The sequence below is a fragment of the Hesperophylax consimilis genome, chromosome 8, assembly GCF_061612785.1.
Source record: "Hesperophylax consimilis isolate HC1 chromosome 8, BYU_Hcon_1.0, whole genome shotgun sequence".
Classification (NCBI taxonomy): domain Eukaryota; kingdom Metazoa; phylum Arthropoda; class Insecta; order Trichoptera; family Limnephilidae; genus Hesperophylax; species Hesperophylax consimilis.
In genome coordinates this window covers 12800689-12823495 of record NC_142843.1, presented here as the reverse complement: position 1 = coordinate 12823495, position 22807 = coordinate 12800689, and the positions used below count along the sequence as shown (strand labels likewise).

Below are 22807 nucleotides of genomic sequence, written 5' to 3'. Positions count from 1 at the left end.
CAGCTTCACTATCACACATCAGCTTTATCCCTGCGAAAAGGGTCTCAGCTTATAAAGGATCCAAGAGAACATAACACGCACTCAGCCTTGTACGCAGTGTAATTTCGAGAACTCGGTTCTAGGTCTCTAGGCAAAAGAACTAAGGCTATCATGCATAACAATCAGACTCGTACAAATCATTACGTCAAGAACATTCTTAGCCGGACTTTGATGTGATAAATGCTGGTCTTTTATGACCGTTTACCATTCAAGGCAAAATGCGTCTTCGACATTCCTAGGTCGGTTTTAATGTGGACAAAACGCAACTCCATAAAAATGTAATGCCACTAAGCCATGTTGGGCAAACCCTCGCTTCGTATGACCTAAAATTGTCTAAGCATCCTGCCGAGTCTCTTTTTTTTACTTTAATTTGCAGTAGCTAAAAATACTTTAATTGTGGCCAATATTATACCAATATTTGAGGTTAATATACTGGAAAACTAATACCAATTAAAGGGTAAAAAAAGATATTTGTCTATCAGCTATTTGAGTCACAATGACACTTTGAAACGCAAAAGCAGCAGTCAAAAAACTTCTTCGTGAAGCATAATATATTAAATTTATTGAAAAACATCACGAGCATCACACTTGATTTATCTCTGCGTGAGTGACAGTCTTACACAAAAGCAAGTTGTAATCATGTCATATAAGACAGATGACTGTATTAAACACACTGGTTGAGCTTTCTCAAAATCTTAAAATCAAGGGACATGCGGGAAATGGAAATGTAACACGAAACAAACTGTAATTTAAAGTTACAAATAACCATAGACATTCAAATTAATAGACTTGCCCTAACATGAAATCTTGGTATCATTTCGACGATCTGGAGGCAAACCAGGTGACCATATTTTTGGCACGAGGGAACGAGAATGCTTTGAATTAGAGGTGGGTCCTCTTAGTACTTCGTTGCTGGATTCAGTGAGTACAGGTACAGAAAAATACCTGTCAAAAATACCGGTTACAAAATGCTCACAAATATTTTATTCCTATCTGGGGATTATAGTATCTGGGGACTGGGGATAGATAGTATGTATTACTCTCCGTCCCCAGTTCCAGTATAAAATACTTATGAGTATTTTGTAACCGGTATTTTTAACAGGTATTTTTTGTACCTGTACTCACTGTACTCAGATAATTTCTGCCCACCACGATTTCCCACAAATTTTATACGTAAAATTGATTCCCCTTCCCCCCGATAATTATTCGAATCCATGTGGGGGGGGTTGTTAGAAAATTTCTGTGAAAGGTAATTCCCTACAAACATTTACTATGTATGATTCCACCATATTTTTAAATTCATAGGGGGGGTAGATAGAGGATTCTCTGCCGAAAAATTCCCCACATTTTTTTCGTGACTCTGTTTGCGAGTAATCCGTATTTGGGTTGAAAGAACACTCTTCTGAATGACTTGCGGCTGCCGAGTATTGCATATTAGAGGTACGTTCTGTGGGTACTTTTCGTTACTGGGTACAGTGAGTGCAGGTACAAAAAATATCTGTTAAAAATACCGTTTGCATAATACTCACAAGTATTTTATACCTAAATGGAGACTGGGGACGGAGAGTAATAAATACTCAGTCCCAGTATAAAATACTTGTGAGTATTGTGTGACCGGTATTTTGAACAGGTATTTTTTTGTACCTGTACTCACTGTACCCACATAATTTCTGCCCACAACGATTCCCCACACTTCAAGACCTGAGGTATTTACAAATACTTAGTAACCAGGTATTTTGGAGATTTGTCACAAGTACAAAGTACCGCATGAAAATACCCGGTACTTTTAGTGGGTACGATATATACGCCTCTCCTCTACTTTGAATAAACTATGACATCAGTCGTAGATTGACCACTGAAGAGCACACATGCCACACATTGAAAAAACTAGTTCCTACACAGAAAAGTAAAGTTCGCTAAAGTAATACAAAGGTTTGCAGCACTTCCATTGTGGAACATTTCTGTGCAGGATCTGAATGTTCGTTCAATCAATTGCCTGGCATAGCGACGCTAAAATTGAGTAAGATGGTTAAATTATAACACATTATAAAAGTGTCTAACTAAATAGTGTAACAAAATATTATCTTTTGGAAACATATATATTTAGGATATGTATACATATATCCTAAAGTTTTAGTTAAGTTTTTTACGCAGCCAGCAAATATAACAATTCGAGTTGCCAGTACACTGTCAGATTCATTTATCGACAAATCGCCGAAAGTGGGACGGTCACGCTTCCTTCCATGCTTTGCGCAATTTGGTTTGTTCCCTTTTTTTAACAAATTGGCTCTTCTATTAATTTGAATACATATCTATTAAAATAACACATTTATAAAATTAAGTACAACTTTCGTACAATTAATAGCAACCATATAAAATGATTATCAAATAACGGTTTCCCGCCTTACATGGGCCGTACAACATAAGATGTTTAATTTAGCAATAAAATCAGTTTTTCTCGTTCATCAAAAAGTATTCCCCTGTTTGTGATCTCTCACGAAGGTAATTAGAACAAGTTGTCCGCACCACACTTGATCGGTGATAATGCGCGTTGCATGGGCAATCTCTCTTGGGAACTGAACAGTGAACATTCCATAGGTGGATATTATTAGCTTCAAAAATTAACTATTGTTAGAACCGGATTACTAAATACGTCTATGCAGTAGGATAATTAATTTATTGACAATCTAATGATCAATAAATACCTGAAAAAATTAGATGTTAGTAAGGGTGCTGGTAGTGACGGTATCTCTCCATATTTCATCAAAAAATGTGCCACAAATCTTTCTTACCCTTTAACTAACATATTTATAATGTCACTAAAATAAGGTAAATTTCCCACAAAGTTTAAAGAAGCTATTATAATCCCTATTCATAAAACAGGGTCAAAAATTAACATTGAAAATTACCGCCCAATCTCAATACTCACGGTATTTAGTAAACTTTTTGAGAGAATTGTCTACGATCAAATTTACACAACAATTGTTCGTAATATACAAAACCAACAACACGGATTTCTTCAAAAAAGAACAGTACTAACAAACTTGGTAAATTTTACGGAATATTTAACGTGCAATATGAACAATAGAAACCAAGTAGATGTAATCTATACTGATTACTCTAAGGCCTTCGATAAGGTAAACCATTTCATTCTAATTCAAAAATTAAAACAATTAGGCATCCATGGTGACTTACTCCGGTGGCTCACTTCATACCTTTGGAGTAGACTTCAAAGTGTCTTAGTTGAGGGAACAAAGTCCAGCTTCTTCTCTGTGCCCTCCGGTGTACCTCAAGGTTCTCATTTAGGCCCATTATTATTTAATGTGTATATATACGATATTCACAAATGTTTTTTACATGCTAATTACCTAGCATATGCAGATGATAAAAAAATATACTTAGTTATTAAATCAATCAACGACTGCATTAAACGTCAAGAGGAACTCAATCGTCTATTTGTCTATTACGAATTAAACTAACTTGTTATTAACATCGCAAAATGCAATAAATTAACATTTACACGTAATAAAAATAAAATATCCTTTGTATACACACTAAACGGCACACACATCAATGAAGTAAAATATATCAGGGACCTTGGGGTAACACTGGATGTTAAATTAAACTTTATCCAACACACTAATGACATCATTAACAAAGCCAATAAAATGCTGGGATTTATAATTCGCATAGCAAAACCCTTCCACAACATAAACACTCTATATTCCCTTTACACCAAAAATATATTCGCCCGCACCTGGAACACTGTACACCGATCTGGACTCCTTTATACCAAGCCCATATCGAAAGAATAGAAAGAATTCAAAAAAAAAATTTTAAACACATAAATTATAAACTAAACTTACACTTCTCAAATTATACCGAATCCATTAAATTTCATAATTTTAACTCCCTCCAAACACGACGTCTAATTTTTGATCAAATCTTATTATTTAAAATCCTAAATAATGGTCTGGACTCACCAGAACTTACCAATTTAATAAATTTTCATATTCCGTCTAGATCAACCCGACAATCTGATTTATTTTATCTACCCTCGTGTAGAACAAACATTCGAAAAAATTCCCCAATTCCTCGTATATGTGCACAATATAATAAAAAAAATTTACAGGATTGACATTTTTGGTAATAACCTAAAGAAATATCGATATGAAGTAATGCGTACGATCGATTATTAATATGAGAGTATGGAATGTATCGGCAGCATCTCCTATCCTCTTCCTATTTTCCTCTTCCTCTCCCCTTCCTTTAACACCAAATTAATTTTAAGAAACTAAAACTTCATTTCTAATGCACTTTATCATAAGAAACTTCTGTGGCTTGACTTTAATTAACTTGTATATTTATACCTATCACTGCATATTATATAAAAGCTGTTTGTTTCTTACAAAAATAAATAAATAAATAATTAAATATTTCTATGAATGCTGCCACCCTCGAGTTGCCAATAGCAATAGGATAACTAAATATGTCTATGAATGCTGCCACCCTCGAGTTGCCATAAGCAATAGGATAACGAAATATGTCTATGATTGCTGCCACTCTCGAGTTGCCATGAGCAATAGGATAACTAAATATGTCTATGAATGCTGCCACCCTCGAGTTGCCATGAGCAATAGGATAACTAAATATGTCTATGAATGCTGCCGCCCTCGAGTTGCCATGAGCAATAGGATAACTAAATATGTCTATGAATGCTCCCACCCTCGAGTTGCCATTAGCAATAGGATTACTGAATATGTCTATAAATGCTGCCACCCTCGAGTTACCAAAAAAATAGATATTTTTATATTTCTAAATGTACTTCTCACGTTTGTAAATTTAATAATGAAACATGATTATTCTGTGTACGGGGGGCTCCCTTAGTAAAATTAACAAATAAACCCTTTAAAATTCTTTAGGTACCTGGGAAGTGACATTTTGGAATCATTATATTGTTAACATCTATATTTTTCCCGGCACATTAGTTAGGGTAACCATCTCAAGTCAAGAAGGCAAGATTGGCCCTGAGCTCTCGTTCCTTGACGAGCCACGGGTGACCACGGCTACCGTCCTATTGCTGGTCGACGCATCACTTCGCCATATTTAATTTATTTCATCGTGTAAGCGTTAAAATCCGCGTCCATCAGTAACATCAAAGGCTGAAAACTTTTATTCCTGCAAAAACCTCGATTGGCATGGTACTTTTTTTTTTTTTTTATAGTGAATACCTCACAAGAGTCCCAACTGCTCCCGTCTGGAGCCAGTGAGACTATGGCATCCCCAATTGGGGGATGTTGTGAGGCAGAAGGTAAGTGGGGAAGGGAAAGAGGAAGGTTGGGAAGTACCTGGCTATTCAGATCTAGTCACTAAACACGGCTAAAGCCATTTGGAGCAACGTTTCAATTCTGAATGGTGGTCTTACACCAGGGCGATACTGGTAGTATCTTCCACTCTGGAACGTGCCGCTACCGTGGTACTACCGTAGAAGACTAGTATTTGTGAGAATGATCTGGAATTCCACCGTTTGCAGACACAGACACACGGTGAAGACCTTCGGACTATACTTGAAGCTACAGAAGCTTGCAGAGGTGCGGCACAGGATCTGATGGCCTTTGCCGCAGTAGATGTAGTCGGCTGGCTGACAACTGTCCTGGGACTCGATTTGGACGTCGCCAGGAACCGCGGGGCAGGACTCCAGCCTGCCAGCTGCTCCAGCCCGCCGTTTCAGCATCCGTCAGCATCGAAGGGAGCTGTATGCTGTTGCAGCACCTTCGAAGGTCATCTGGATTGCTCATTTCCACTTCAGCGATCGACTCACCGAATTCACAAAACTACGCTCCATACTACGCCCAGTAACTTCAATAGTCTATCATCACCACTTACCTTCAAAATTGAGATTTATACTATTATTTTTATTTAATTAAAGAAGAAGACAATACTAATATATCTAAACGAAACATGTACAAGACACAGAAAAATAAAAAGATAACGGTGTGACCGTTCGTAGGAATCGAACCCAAGATCTCTTGTCTTACCGGGATAGGCGTCTTAACCAACTTAATTTAACATGAGAGTCATATTTGTCGATCTCATATTTCAAATTCAGAATTAACATTATCATCTTGCAACTAATTTTTACGTATTTTTTAGGAAATAAATAACGTTTAATAAATAGGTCAAGTTGGTAAAGACAAGAGATCCTGGGTTAGATTCCTAGTGGTACCCGTTATCTTTTTAATTTTCTGGGTCTTGTTCTGTTTCATGTATCGTTTAGATTTATTAGTATTATCTTCTTCTTCAATTAAATATTACATTGATGGATATAATCTTCAAAAGATTTATTTGTTTATTTGAAAAGATGAAACTTCTTAGTGTTAAATACATTATTTAACACTAAGAAGTTTAAATTTTAAATTTTTCCCTTGTTTACTTCAATGACCCCGCACAAAAGTATTACAGCCGCCTACATAAGGTCCACACTTGATATATAATTTTAATAACGCCAAAACTCACAGTTCGAAAATGTTAGCTCCTTCACGCAAATAAACAGATTTTATGTTAATTAGTAATTAAATAATTATCATAAAAGTGTTTTTACCAAGTACTTTTATTAAGGTCCTCAATTCGAAGAAACCATGGGGATGTTTTTAATTGACGCGGCACGTATCGGCCGCCATTGTCGTATCTTTTGATTTCGCTGACAAACTTTTTGACTCTTCAAAATATGGTGTTTCTTAGAAGTGATTCTTGATTTGGCTGATTATCCATCCCTTCGGTCAGAAGATGCATTGTCGAAGTGTGTTTGTCTCTCTCTCCCCCCTTCGTGAGATGCGAGAAAGCCGAGAAAGAAAACAGCGGCCAGTTACCCCAATTATCTGCGTGGCAGGGCAGTCACCTCGGAGTGGTCGGACCATAAAATCTGTTGGTGTAATTAAAAATGCCACCGCGCGTCAAAAGCCCAAATAATGTGAAAATACGTCTACTCGCTTAGCATCGCAAGCACTTGAAGGGCCAGATTGAGGGACTATTATTGTTGCTTGTTGCTTGTTACCCAACCGTTCATGTTTTCCTTGGATGTAGGTACGTATATGTGCATTACTCGCCCAAGTAGACATTTTCAGTTCTGAAACTAACAGTAATATAACATAAGAGAAAAGTCCAAATAAACAGTTTTTCAATGTGTGTCAATGATATTGAAAGACTTATCGTCGCTGACGTGATCTTCACCACAACACGCAAGTTTTGTAAAAAATCGTCATTAATTTCTGTACATATTTCATACCTTTTAAAATGTTATATCCTAGTTCTTATACGAAATAACCTATTGTTCTAAAGTATAACAGATTTAATAATAAATCAATAAATCGCGGATATAATTCAGAAACTTAATCGCATATACTTGTAATATCTTAGTTAGAAATCTTATCTCTAACTTCTTGCTTATCGTATACCTAGCGTAAAACTTGAGTAAATTTCAATAGCTAAAAGCTAGTAGTACACCAGCTTCCGAAAACTAGTACTTATTTAACTTAATATTTAGAGAACGATATTTTTTTCAAACTCGGCCCAACATATTCAAACTTCGGGCTCGATTTACTCGAAATCGAAAACTAAGTAGAAAAAAAGATATACCACTAAAAGTTTGATGTAGAATCACTAGTTTCCCGCTTTTACTACTAGTTTCCGGACACCGTATATACTGATAAAAACACCTGTTAGCTTCTGCGTTCCCTCCCTCCTATAGCAAAGAGAAATTCACTCCTTCCTCTTCCTCACCCTTTTTTTCAAAATATAATATTGTAAGGCAGATTCGTCTTATTAGATTGCCATCATAAAAAGTTCATAAGGGCCTCTATTCTTCTCCAAAATTCCGGATATTATGGCAAAACTAATTTGTCTTTAAAAGCTAAACGGAATATGGCAATATCCTTTCAACCAACTAAAATTGGTTATGAAGCGGTGGGCGCCCCACCAGCCCAATCCGACCCATGTAATTTTGTAATATTTACGAGCGAAGACGAGAACAGATGGATTTAATAAAAGGCAAATAAGCCCGGTTTACAGTTATCTTACATGCTACCGTGAATGTTTTGTTTGTGGCTTCATAATATATGTTGCACAAGATCACTTTGGGCATTTGAGCATTGTGAAACCCGGGAGATACCCAAGTTCATACAGCTTCTGTTTTTTTATACTTCACTGATTCACGTCGAAGTATTGCGTACTTTTTATAATAAAATGGAGCCGGTTTACATAGTTCCCGTGAGCACTCTTCCATCATACCTCATTCGTTCGACAGTAAGCTGGCCTCTTTGATAAAGTTCACCGTGGTTGTTATTGGATATTTGGCTATGTCACTGGTCCCACTATGTGTCTGCAGGCGGCTGAGCCTTGTTGCCATCAGAACGAGATATATGCACCATGGGTGAATTAGATTTTCTTCATCCTGTTCACATTTCTTGCATCTATTGTTGTTTCTACTCCTAACAGGCTGCATGTATCTTCTGAGGTGGCAGCATGCCGTTAGTAGTCCTACCAGTCCCCTCAGTGAGTTTCTGTTCATATCGAGTAGTTGCCTGGTTCGTCTAGGGCAGGGTTCGGCAAACTTTCAAGGGAGAAGAGAAAAATTGTCAAAGAAACAGGATAACAAATGTATCCGGGATCCATATACAAAAAGGTAGATTTGTGGCGTCGAAACTTCGCGAAAGGGCCAGACCGAGCGAGTGGCCTCGATTTAATTGCAATTTACTACCTACTGTTGCCATCGGCCGTGTAGTATAAATAAGCCCGACGCAGCGAGTCAGTCAGTCAGTCATCAATCTGCCGCCAACGATTTACTAATCTCACGAGTGACGGTGCACCCCGCGCCCCCCGCCAATGACAATATTCCCGGTTTCGCCCGTACCATCATGGACTCTATCGGGACATCATCTTAGCGCCTTGTCCAGATCGCCGTTCCTGGCAAGCGCTACTCGGATTACAAGCGCCCTGGTTCCAGTGTCTCTGACCAGCGCTTCTTCCACGCCACCATGACCACCACGAGGACACGCAGCATCCTCACTGGTCTAAGCCGCTCACGTTCAACCGCCTACAAGGTCCGCCGCACCTTCGGCCTTCCGTCAGCACTGGAGTATTGATTCCCCAGATCGCCAGTGCCTGACAGTCATCGAGTCCCGGTCACCAGCGCCCGGCGTCGACTCACTGACCCGCGCCTGACCAGCACATCACCGCAGCAACCGGAGTATTGAACATCTGTCCTACATCATCTCCTCGTCACGGCAACTGACTCAATAAACACAGTGACCTTCACGACACGACTTTTATTTCGTGCCCTCACCACCTGATCCCCAAAGATTTAATAGAAATAACTGGTTCCTCAAGGAAGTAACTTTAAAACAAATCATTTTACTTGAATGAGTTCTGTATGAAATAAAGAGCTAGAATATGTGGCGGTCTAGCACAGTGAAATCGATAACTTTACAATATCGGATCAATAGGCGTAAATACCAATGATTTTGTACCGATTCATAAAGCCCCTTGTCAATACGGTATTGACAAAACGCATCATCTGTGGTCAGTTTGCGATGTTCGCGAGCACAGGTCAAAACATGATTCCGACAGTCGTCGGTAGACAAAATCCGCTGCTTTTAGCGAGGCCTCATAGGTGTCGGATAAGCTATCAATATTCACGACTTTTGGATAATGTTATTCGTTATGCAAAATAATTGGCTAAATAATGAATGTAGGTGAATTAACTACGCCCTTAAGTTAAAAGAAATCGTATACGCGATCCACGGACGATCGAAACGCGATCAATTGATGCCGTTACAAGTTGGAGGAACACAGGTTTTTAGTCATAACTAAAGACCTCAACTAATTAACTCCCTTTTTGTGTCTAGAAATACATGCGGACTGTCAATGTAAGTATAAGTTATTATTTAAATTCGACATTGTCAATTTATTAGTATTATTTTATTTTTACGTAGCCGTCTGACTTTAATTCATTGCCAGCAGCCAATATAGCCAGTATAGCCAGAGTATATCGATTTGCAATGCGATGTCGGTTGGCGTATCAACAGTTCGACCATGCTAGCTAAATCGCTACAAATACGTCAGTAGTTCCGCCTATCGATCCGATATTGTAAAGTTATTGATATATTCTGGCCACACTAGAATAATTTGACATTCCGAATCATCAAACGTCATATATTTACGTAAAAATATTAATAAAATGGGACTTTTGAATTGAAATGCTAATCCAAATATGCATTGGCAGTCCGTATTTACTTTTTGGCATTCTGTCTGTCTTACACTTATCTGATATTGTATATTGCCATCCCATTCGAATTTCGTTATCATAGTGAAATACAGTTTTGTATTCAATAGGCAAATATTTGGATCAAGAAACACCTTGGCACTTCTTGTGTTGTTCTTTATTATATGGTCTAGGGCAGGGGTAGGAAACATTTTCACCATTTGGGTGTTTGGGTGTCACCCGCGGGCCGCACTTAGATTTTGGTGGCGCGTAGGTTTCGTGTCTAAACGTTAAGTTCACAAATTAATCTATTACTAGAAACTTATAACTGCACTCGGAATGCGAGAATTGTTTTCATTGAGTTACGTCTACAGATGACTCCGCGAATCGAATTTAGGCACCGATACCGACCGCAATTTGAAAAAAAACTTATGTGACTTTGTGATTTTTTTATTAATTATTTTTATATGAATAGACAAAAAGTAAGGTGACGATAAGGTTTGCAATACATTTGTGTAATAAAATAAGAATGTTTTTGTTTTTTTTCGTTATCGGTAATTTTAGTTAGAAAAACGTATAGTGAGTCATTTTGAATTTTTTTGATGTTTGCTTTCAAAATTTTAATGATTATTTCTAATAATAAAAAATGAGAGCGTATTTCACCACCCTTTAAAAAACAGTTTTTAGTTATCGGATATGTTAAAAAATATTCCGTTTATTTGAATACTTTTCCAAAGCGAAAATACTCCGACCGTCTGACAGAATATGACTGAGACCTGAGTAAAGATTGAATATTTTTGCGAGTCTCCAGCTTGATTAAAACTACACCCAGCATATGAGAATGGTTTCCTCCGATTTTTGCAGCACCTAGTCTGAATCTTGTATTTTATAACTGCACTTCGAACACAATGTTTTCCTTCAAAAGATGAATCCACAACTGGAATTTTATCGTACATTCTGATTTTACAAAACTGGTTTTAAGTTAAGAGTTACTACTTGTTCGAGTTCCCAACTTTATTTAAAACTACACCCAGAAAACGAAAATGGTTTCTTTTGATTTTTACAGCACATAGTCTGCAAATAGAAATTTATAACTGCACTTCAAACACGAGTATGGTTTATATCTGCAGATGTATTCACAACTGTAATTTTATCTGTAAGTTAGTCCCCATTTTAATTAGCATTACACCGATGAATTCTTATTACAGTTTTTATTTCATATTAGTAAAATAATAAAAAATCAAATTAAATTAAAAAGGGTGGTTGGTTCGCCTATTTATTTGTGTTTAAACTGCTTTCTAATAACGTAGGCTACGAAAGTACCTGTCAGCTATTTTATACCTTTCTCTGGGTTTTGTAATAGTCTAAAAATGTATCTGAAACACCGTAAAAGAAAACCGTTCTCGCATCCTGAAAGTCATTTTTTATACTCTTTTTTTGTGCTTACGGGTCTCAGCAAAAGGCCTCGCGGGCCGCAGGTTCCCTACCCCTAGTCTAGGGTTTAGTCCGTTTTGGAATACCTACTTTGATTTGTCTCATCCCGGGTGCCCTCTTATACATACTTTTCACTGTGTATCTATATGTATGTTTAGTGTGGCAAGCTGATTCTTCTACGGCTGGCGAACTTATTTAAGTTTTTTTTTTCATTTTGAATGAAAAACAATTGAAAAATAATTAAAACAAATGAAATACAATTGAAACAAATGAAAAACAAATTGAAAAATAATTAAAACAAATGAAAAACACATTTCTTAAAAAATTATTGATTTATTATCTTTTTATTTCACAAAAAAAATCTCGGCAAGCCATCTCTCCATCTGGTGAAGAAAATATTGAACAGATAAAAATAAGGATCAAAAATCACAAAATCAAATAGTAATCACAAAAAATTATTCAAATTCATATTAAATTGCCTAGACATTTGTTAATATTATACAATTTTTTACACTGTTTTAACTTCAAAATTAAATTATGTTCAAGTCAATATTAAATTTAAAAAGAAGCAGTCATTTAAATTCATTATACTTAGCAACAATACTCTTTTATTTTGCTGTTTACAATTCAGACACAGCCAAATGCCCTAAAAATATTCATTAAAATTCATACAAAATCTTCGATTGAACCGAAATGATGCAATCAAATTACAAAAAAATTGTGACTGCTCTTTTAGAGCTTTAAAGGAAACTTGCATTTTTTTTAAACACATCCATCCTTGAACAGTACTAAAAATTTTATATGTAAGCTCACGATAAAGTGATGTAATTAATTAGTAAATTGAATATCTAAGTACAAATTAATCATTTTTAAAACTCACAAAGCCAAAAATTTTTTAAAAATTAATCATGCAGATTTTTTTTTCACAAAAAATGCAGAATAGTAGTTGAATGAATAAGTAAAATTAATATCATTAGTAACAATGAATATGTAGGTACACAATATTTTGTTTGCGTATTTCTCGTATTTGTGCTTAAATTTGGACTTAAAAATAGACATTAAAATAATTTTTTCTGGCTGTTCATGCAAACAAATAAAAATACAATTTATTTGGGAACACCGAACCAGCGCGCTCACCCATTGCTATTTTCCAAACCATTTTCTGTACATTCAATTCCAGGCTCCGCTCTAGCCAACTGTCCTTCATTGTCTTGGTAATTGATATCCTTCTGATAATCCTTAAATTCTATAGTTATCTGAATAAATGTATTTAACTTGAGAATATGAACTGCCATAATTACATCATTTTTATATTGAGAGCCTTATTATAAATTTTGGCGATTGAAATTTAACCGCTAGAATGGCACTGATCAGTTATTAGATCTTATTAAAATAATGATTTTTAAACCCAGGATGATTATACATAAACAAAAAAATATATTTTAAAAACTACATTAACTAACATAACCTAAACAACTATTCACAGTTCTGATAACAAATAAGAACTGCGCATTGCTATGCATCGACTAATAAATCGACACATTTTAAAAAAATACAAATTAAATCTACGATCACTTTGTCAACAGTAAAAATTGAACTACATAATTTCAATAAATTCCACGAAATAAAATGTTAAAAATACTTATAATTATTAAAATACATTAATCCATAATAATAACGGTGTTCGGAAACTCGTAATACAAGCGAGAGATTGGTGAATCTACATCACATAGGAAACCGAAAAAAAGTATTTGTCGATCTGAGAATTTTGATTTTTATACTATTTTCCTTTTTTTCGACAAATAAAGGCTTAAAAAAACGTTTGCAGCCGAGTCTACATTTCTACAATAGCCAACCCCTTTAGTGACTGTTTTTTTCTAATTGAGCTAAAAAATGCCAACCTTCAATGAAAAAAGTTATATGTACCACAAAATCGACTCTAAATGTGATAAAGATTGTGTAGATTCAAAAATTGTACATTCCACTTGTACTACAAGTTTCCAGACACCGTGTATAATAATTAATTGCCAAGAAACGTAGTCCTACTAGTAAAATATTATTCTTTATAACCCAACAAATATGTTTGAAATGATCAAAGGTGATTAACATTAATACAATGGTGACTTTGCATATAATATTAATGAACACATAAAGATCACCTTCAGAGAGACGCATATTCACATAAGACAATCGTAAGAAATTTCAACGGAATTGGCTTTAAAACTGTCCTACCGATTTTTGTGGCCAATGTAAACAATGCACTAAGAAACAATAACGAAACGTGATACGATTTAAAGTAGAGAACAAGAAGTGTTGGAAAAACGAAGATATATCTAGCACACGTGAAGATTTAGAAAGAATTCATAATTTATTGAATAAAGAAAATTATGAAAAGTGTTATAAATACTAGATCAAGGGCGTCAGGCATTTAGAACAACACTTTTGTCCAACTGACGTCAGATTGACAACGGTCGAGAACTAATTTAATAGTGTCAGTAGTTATCAAATACGCCACAGCCACATTTTCTAGTGTAAGTGGACCCTAACTCTAATTTTATTTTAATGATGGTCATATTAATAAAGACTTTAAATATAAAATGTATAATAATTGAATGGCAAAAAAAGGTTTCACATTGTAGTGACATAATATCAAAACCGTTTGTAAGATTTTGTGATTATTTTGCCCATACTAAACTTCATTTGAAGATGTTGGCTTGACACATAAGGCTATTCAAATCCAAGGTCAGAATCGTATTTTTTACTATTTTATTTCATAATCCTATTGTTAAGAGATATGAAAACATACTTTTAAAGCCTTAAAGCTGGTTTAGTAATAAAATACACCAATGCCAAACTCAGCACATAATTATGGAAATATACAAAAAAAGTCGTATTAAAATTAAAGAATAATAAAAATTGCCTAAGAAATATTGCTATAACCAAGCCTACATTGGCTTGTTAATATGTGATAAAGTTTAAAAATAACATGTAGGTACATATCAATAATGACAAAATCTAAGATTGCATTAAAAAATAAATTCGTGGATGAAATCATTATAAAAACCATGCAATAGGTAATACAATATAAAAGTATAGCACCCTGGTATAGTTAGTATATTCATTGCCTATTAAAAATATTCCTGACAACACACTGAAACATAAATCACATTATTTTCTTAGGTACCAAAAACACAAATAATGAACTAATTAATTAACGCATTGTTCATTTTAATATAACGTGCCTTCAAAAAATTTACACTTCATTCATAAATAGATGAACCTATGTTGAAATTTAAATATTCTTGTTTAATATTGTAATAATAAAAACAAGAGTTGATAAAAATAACTTGAAATAGTTTCAGTGTCATTTTTGGTCAGGAAAACGCATGCACCAATCAGTCACTCAATTGAACACATTCTAAATAAATCTAAACTAAATAAAGTTGTATAGTAAAAATAAAAATATACATAAGATTGAAGCCGCAACTTTCGATCCCAGCTTTACGTATGTATGCAATAAAAATAAAAATAAATGGTTGTATGATGTAGTATTATTGTAAATAAGTGTTGTTGCTATAATGACTATTATATCATTAATTTATAATATATTCTTGTAAAATGTAATAGTAATATAAGCTGTGATAATGCAGACTTTCCTGATAAAGTAGTCGCTTCTAGAAGATGTGAAACAAATTCTCGGCTTAGCAAATTCTCGAGGCGAGATTTGTCTAAAAGTTCTACAATGAGAATTGTCGACCACAAAGTCTAATCGCGGTTGTAAGGATGCGCACGGGTGACAACGGGTGGTTGAACACCACATCAATTGACGAGTTGTTGTTTGATGGGTAGTAAGCGAAAGCCGGACTCCCTCAAGGATCTAGACTTGAGCCAGTCTGGCATGAACACGCGGGCTTCGTCGCTCGGCTTCTCGTGGCAGGATCCGGTTTCAAGTCCCTCTCAAGGAGGTAGGTTCACTTGATTTTATCCAAATTCTAGAAGGAAACGACCAAATCAATTTATCAATAAAAAGGGAGACTTCAATATTACAATTAAAATGCAGAATGAATCAGTGCATCCCAATGTCAGTACTTTTTGGAACAAATGGGAAGTCTTCATGTATTGTAGCAAACACTTTTTCTATGACTAGCACTAGGCAATAGTTGTGCTTTGTATGTACGAGTTAATCAAATACTTCAGTTAGGTCAGTCATTTTAAGGCTCAGTTTAACAAGTTTGAAACGACGCATTATTTTAAATGCAGCAAGGAATGCGTGCAAAGATAGACTTGGGGCGTTCCGCCCTCACTGCCAGCAACCCCTGCAGAGAAATGGCGTCACAAATATGTCCGAAACATTGGCGTAAGGTGTACACCCCAATAATCGACGAATATTCCAGATTCCAGTGGGGAAGATATTATACAAAAATAAAATAAAAACTACAAGTAATCTTCAAGCAAATAAAAAACGAACTAACCTTTCTCGGGCAGTCTGTTGTCCTAGTCTAGTGCGGCCCAACGCATGAAGGCCGGGAGGTCCCTTACCGGAAGGTCCCTGGACAGAGCCTTGACCCTGAGGTTCCGATCATCAGTCAGTAGTACCACTTCGCGGACCAACCTTCTAACGCCATCGGTGACAACTCCCGTACTACTCGGAGTGCTGGCTGTAGAACCATCTGTAACAAGCACTACTGTCAAGGAAGCTACTCTCGAATGGGCAAGCGACAAGGGCAAGCAATACTATTCAAATGTTGTAATCATCGGTGCCAAGCAAGGAGTAAAAACACCTAGTTCTACGTTGCTCTGTGTTTCAGTTCTGTGTTTCAGAATTGAATAAAACCCTAACAAATTATGGTTCGAAACTGACTCATTACTGCGTTTCATTCCTCCTACAAATTATTACACTACATAACAGCATCTCCAAAGATGAAGTAACTTGAGGGAAACCTAAAATCCATCTTTGTGGGGTTAAAAAAATATAAGATTAAAAGTTTATCTTTTTTATGGGCATAATGAAACCAATTTTAAACTTTATTCCAATTGTTTATTTTATCTGACCGGACCGGTTTCCGATACATCACATCCATATTCAGTGCAGTGTCGAGTACCTCATATAAAATGTACTACAAATTTGGGAGGCGAGTATGGGTACCGCCGCCCCACGAACCATTTATTTGATAACCAACAACCCTGCCATAGTTCGTCCCAAGTGGCTCTCTACGTTTGTCGACTTAGCAGGGGTACCCGGGTTCATGGGGTGAGGTTTTGACTAGGTCATGGCGGCAGATGCGTTTGCCCACCTACTGCATGGCGGATCGGATCGGGAGAGACTAGGTTAAGGGAGACCTTTTTACTTCTCTAGCCGGACTCTCGGCCCATCGTCTTGCACCGCAGTGGGAGTGGGACCACCCCTTGGCACATTGACCCTCCAGCTTCCTACTCACCCCTCATACCTTTTTCCTTTGCAGAACTTTCTCTCCATCCTTTCCATCCTTTCCCTAAAAAGACCCACCACACAGCATCCCCAAAGATGACATAGGCCCTGAGGGATTTTACACAACATTTTTTGTATGGGACATTTATTTACCAGAGCCGGGAGGAGGTGAACTAGCATATTTTTCTCCAAAGTTCTCTAGCCTTAAATTAGGACGTGAAAATATCGACACCTCATTTCAGTATTTGAGCACCTCATTAAAACTCATTCCGCTATCGTGTCCTATCCAACACTAATTTAGTGTCAAATGAATAATAATAATATAGCTTCCCGGATTTGCACGGGACTGGCAGGTCTGTGTATAATATGATTGTCTGTGTGTCAGTATCCTACCTTCGTGCGGCTGCCCCGCCTTGCTCTGGGCCAGGCTGAGCGAGGCGGCCAGGATGCGGTCGTCGTTGTTCAGCTGGTCGTCCCCGTCGCGCTCCGCCGTGAAGGTGGGCGAGGCGAGCAGACTGCCGCGCGTGGTGGCGAAGCGCAGCACGGGGCGGCGCGCCTTCAGCAGGGCGAGAGCGGCGCGCGCCATGTCCCCGACGCGCGCCGCGCGGCTCAGGCCCTCGAGCTCTGCCACCACTGGAACAAAGTAAACCATTGTCGTATCGTCTTTGTATTTGAAGCAGGCACATTGAATTTATAAGCCCAGACAAGGGTAACCAAGGAGCCCCAAGTATAAATACATTCGAGTGAATAAACGTCAACTTACTTGGAAAACGTTCTATGTCTTCTTTCATAAATTCAAAACAACAAACGCCAGAAAAAAATTAGACATAAAAATTAAATGACGAACAACATATAAGCAGTCGATAATTTACTGAATATATTATTATTCTACTGAAGTATAAATTTAATTGACGCACAACATATAAGCAGTCGATAATTTACTGAAAATATTATTCAAAATGAAAAAGATTTTTTGTTTTAAACCACTTTATTTTATTATATACGTCGACCGGTTTCGGTTGTTCCCAACCTCCTTGGGGACAATAAATATATAAACTAAATATAGTACAGAGAAATCTTACGAGGTAAACAAAAGAGAAAAACATTTTAGAGAAGGGATGGATATGACTCTGATCTAATTGATAAAATTCTCTCAAAAAAACTTTGACGAATTGCAATAAATAAATACGTATATAATGACTTACCAACTACTAATAATAATAATTTAATTTCCCAATGGCTCAGAATTTTGTATATAAATAAATTCTCTTCCCTTTGCACAACTAAACTTCCTTCAGAAATAAGGCCGGCCTATACTAATAATAACTTATCAAAACTTAGAATTAATTGTAAAGATAAAGAAGATATATTAAGCCACACTGGAATCTACAAACTTCATTGCAACGATTGCCCGGCAATATATATTGGGAAAACTGGGCGAAACATAAATATTAGAGTAAAAGAACACGTCAGGTGTTTAACAAGTACTGGTTTTTCAGAATTTGCTGAACATTTAATTAATACTAACCATACTTTTGATAAAAATACAGGAGTCAAAATTATACATAAAAATAAAATAGGAATACGCCTTAATAATTTAGAAGCATTGGAATGAGTAAAAACAAATAAAAATAAAAGTAATTCCCCAATTTTAGAAGCAGTCCAATTTTAAAGTTGTTTTCCAATAGGGTGATTACTTTTGCCCCACCTGTATAACGACTGGACTACAAAATGTATAATTAATTGCTTACATAGTGTTTTTTTTATTTATTTAATATTTGTTGATGCGACATGCAATAAGCCCAAAAATGCAGACAAATAAGGTAAAAAACTTAATGGAAATTTTCTTTGATAATCCAATATTTAAAATTCTACTTATATCTAGCCAGCCCGGACTTCTGAGGTAGGTTTCCGATTGACTCTCGAATGCAGATAAAAAACATATTGATATTGAGATAAATTTATGGAAGCAAAAAAAAAACAGCTTCACGACCAAATTCTTTCTAGCAAGGACGTTTTGATATCCATCAGTAATCGTTGCTGAATCTTACAGTGTTTACTTTGGTCTTTTTTAAAACAACAGGAAATCTAATATCTGCGCACGATTGACAAGAAATAATTCCTATTAATAATATAAAATGTAAATAATAATGCTTGTTTTTTTGGTACATTTAGGAATTTAAATGCACTTATCAGACATGCAATTATTTTCAGCTAACAAACTTAACTTTTGAGTGGATGGATACCGCATAATTAATGGAATAAAGTATTTGCACAATTGGCAAATATCGGCAATTGCAAAACAGTACGTAGGTAAAGCATTTTTTACAAGGCTGACTAAACATGTATTACACTATTTGCAATCTTCATAAGAAAATAACTTGACGCTAGGATATCGCATTTATGCACATTTCTCGATAGTTCCAAGCAACGTGGCTGTCCAGTGTCCAGTATTGCCGGTGATAAAATACTCGTAATCCTAATCTAGTGTTAATGAATACCGTGACACGGCTCTTACGCAAATGTGAAATGGGCCGCGAAAGCGACGGAAATACGCGTTAACTACACGCAAATTAGATTTAGGTCGTCGTTACCGATAAAGGCTATCGGCGTATTTCTTCCCGCCCGTTACCTGAACACCAGCGACAATACTCGGTTAATAAGCTTATCTGGCGGTCGGCGGTCCTGGTGGCTGAACTGCCGCTAGCCACTCTGGCCAGCCCTAGGCCCCGGCGCAGCTTTGCAGATAGCAGATCATACCTGATACCTGCCATATGGCACATGGCGCACGGCACTTGGCACACCACTACGTGAACTTCGCTTGTCCACGCGCGCACTTGTAAACAGAAAGTCAATAAGTTACGTTTCGCATAAACAGACGATAAACGTAAAGCTCTGCGCGGTGAGATGACGTCGCTACATTTCCCGGCCATGACAAATATAATTGCCAATGAGACAAAACATTATAAATTAACAGACAGAGGTTTGATAAACTTTTAGGATTCTGTGAGACCGCAAACAAGAGCCATTTTTCTTAAACATCTGACCCTTATAAAGCTGTCTTCGTGATCCACTGAATAAAAATCATTTTTAAATATTTGTAGGACAAATTGCTGGTGGCCAAACTGCATCTCTGGAAACTATAGAACCTAACCCACCTTCGCCAGTTTTAATACTCCATTATTAAAAGGCTTTTATTGACATTGAAGAAATGATAAATATGGAGCAAACGATATGGCTATATGTATATCAAACTGATGCTAAATTCAAAGCTTCGTACATCTTGAGAGAAATGGTTCGATAGCTGAAAATAGTGGCGTTGACATAGAAATTCCATAATTGCTACAGAAAAAACTTCTGCAACTCTCGCGATACCGGAGATCACCGTTAGCATTTTTTTGTGGTACATGGAATCAGATTTTTTATTTCGTAGGTTCACATTATGATACGCTGTTACCGATTAAGCTTGTTTTCAAGTCAATGTTTATAAATGAATTATAAATATAATGTATTTGTATTTAAGACAGTTCCAATTTACAATACGCGACTCAAACAAAAATCACAATATGATATTAAATTTATTCCTCGCCCAGTAACAGAATATTCCGCCGAGGTTGAATATGTGCAAACATGCGAGCACGTACTTCTAATCCCCGGTACATGAAATTCGAAGAAAAGGTTTAGTCCCGAGATAAATGACTGTGAGATCTGCGCCGGAGGAGAATCGCGTGGGCCTCCGACTCAGTGTTCATTAGCAAGATACTTACGAAGTTAGCCGAATGAGACGACATTAAGAATAAAATTAACTATCGCCACAGCGAGTCGTGAATCCACTCCACCGGCATTTCCCACTTCATAAACCTCAAATACACCGCGACAAGTGTCAAAGGAACAAAGTTTTACCCTAATAAGAATAAGCAGTTTATTCATATTTTACGCAGAACGAATGACTTGTGGTGAGAATGGAAAACGTCAGCGTGCTTATCGTTAATTAGGGACTTGACGACGAAGAAAGCACAGAACGAGGAATAGTCGACTGATTTAGAAGTCATTCTGTCACGCCTTTTAGTGCCAATAAGTTGCATGTAACAATGGACTATTTGGAAAATAACTATCACACTTGTCCAGCGCAGAATATAATGGAGAATGTATTTTAAATACTTCAAGGAAGGGCATCACTCATTTGTAGGCAGTCTAGGAATAATTTTTTTAAAAGTATGTAAGTACTAACATGTAAGGAAAAATGTCGATAGTATTCATAGACGTACTTATTTGTTATTTGAATGTTGCTATAGTGAGAGAGTGCACGGTTATTTGGAGCTCTAAATACTACACTAATATTCATACTCTAAAGTCGTAATGTACTATTATACAATTTGTAGTTGTTGATTCATAGATTATAAATATTATTTTTTTTTAATGTGAGTACCTCACAAGGGTCCCAACCGCACCTAATCGGGGTATGTAGTGAGGATGAAGGTAGGGGAAAGAGGGGGGAGATGGGAAGATGAAGGTGGAGAAGTTCCGGGCTATTCAGATCTGGTCACCAAATACAGTTATTTCGATTCCGAATGGTGATCTTTCATAAATATTATACTTTGCAGTCATGTTGTGTGGTGCGACGTGTATTTTAGGTACATCACTTTTAAATGTTATAGACTACCATATAAATGATTCTTAAGTTTGTAAAAATGCATTTTGTTTGATCAAAATTATTTTTTTAACATATTAGTTTGTGGAGATTTTCTGCTACAGTAACCGAACAATCCATATTTTTGACTTGCTCATGTCTTTATCCAGGGGTAGGGTTAAATCTGTTCATGCAGCTACATAAACAAGAGTTATGTAGGAGAATAGTTTAATTATAAACGCTACACGATCTGCTAGGAAACGAAGCTACATCCAGAACTAACTGATTGGGGTGATACGTTTGTTGGGAGGCCATCCATCCTACGGGGAAATGATTCCACTGTGATTATTATCAACCGCCCACTGCAGAGAGCAGACAGAATGCATTCGTACCAAACATACTGTCAGTGCCAAATCCTACACGGTTAAGTGAAAGAAAGAATAGCGAACAAAAAATTGCCATCATTTCGACCGTCTCGTGCGTTACAGAAACCTCTAAATTTTTTTTTTTTGTAGAGGATTTACCGAGTTTTTTTAGTACTTTACATAGGATATCAAATGCTTTTGGTCAACGAACACGTCAAACACTTAGTACAAAAGACTGTATTTAAAAATACACAGCAACAATCAAATATCTTGTTTGTATAATCTAGTACAAAAGACTGTCGTAATTATGCAAGAGATTTAAATATACACAGCAACAATCAACGTGTCAGACAATCGTTGCTTTAGGTTTCTTATTTATTGGTGTCAGTATTTCACTTAAATAAATAAATAAATTTAAATCAAACATTTATTGTTGAAAAAATAAATGTATCATCTTATAAAGTGAATGTCCCGGCAATCAACTAAGTATTTGGACATACACTACTAGTATTACTCTAAGCTTGCGACCAACAAACTGATACTGTAAAGGAAATTCTGACGAAACTTCAAAGTCAAAGCGACAGCGAAACAGTAGACATAAAAAAATAATGGTTTAAAATCGTGTAAAATAGAAGTTTTTACTTTCTGCTTAA

At 36.3% G+C, this 22807-nt stretch overlaps 1 protein-coding gene across 4 annotated transcripts in view; it reads right to left on the bottom strand.

Annotated features, from left to right (window-relative positions):
• Window positions 1-12044: 12044 nt before the first annotated feature.
• Window positions 12045-22807, bottom strand: part of Smg6 (Smg6 nonsense mediated mRNA decay factor) — a 245437-nt gene continuing 234674 nt past the window's right edge. For all 4 annotated transcript variants that reach the window (XM_089634886.1, XM_089634889.1, XM_089634888.1 and 1 more), the window contains 3 exons: window positions 17553-17792; window positions 16204-16401; window positions 12045-15723 (listed from right to left, as the gene is read on the bottom strand). In XM_089634886.1, coding sequence (XP_089491012.1) covers window positions 16226-16401; window positions 17553-17792 — 416 coding nt within the window. In that variant the 3' untranslated portion in view covers window positions 12045-15723; window positions 16204-16225. The remainder of the gene's footprint in view (window positions 15724-16203; window positions 16402-17552; window positions 17793-22807) is intronic.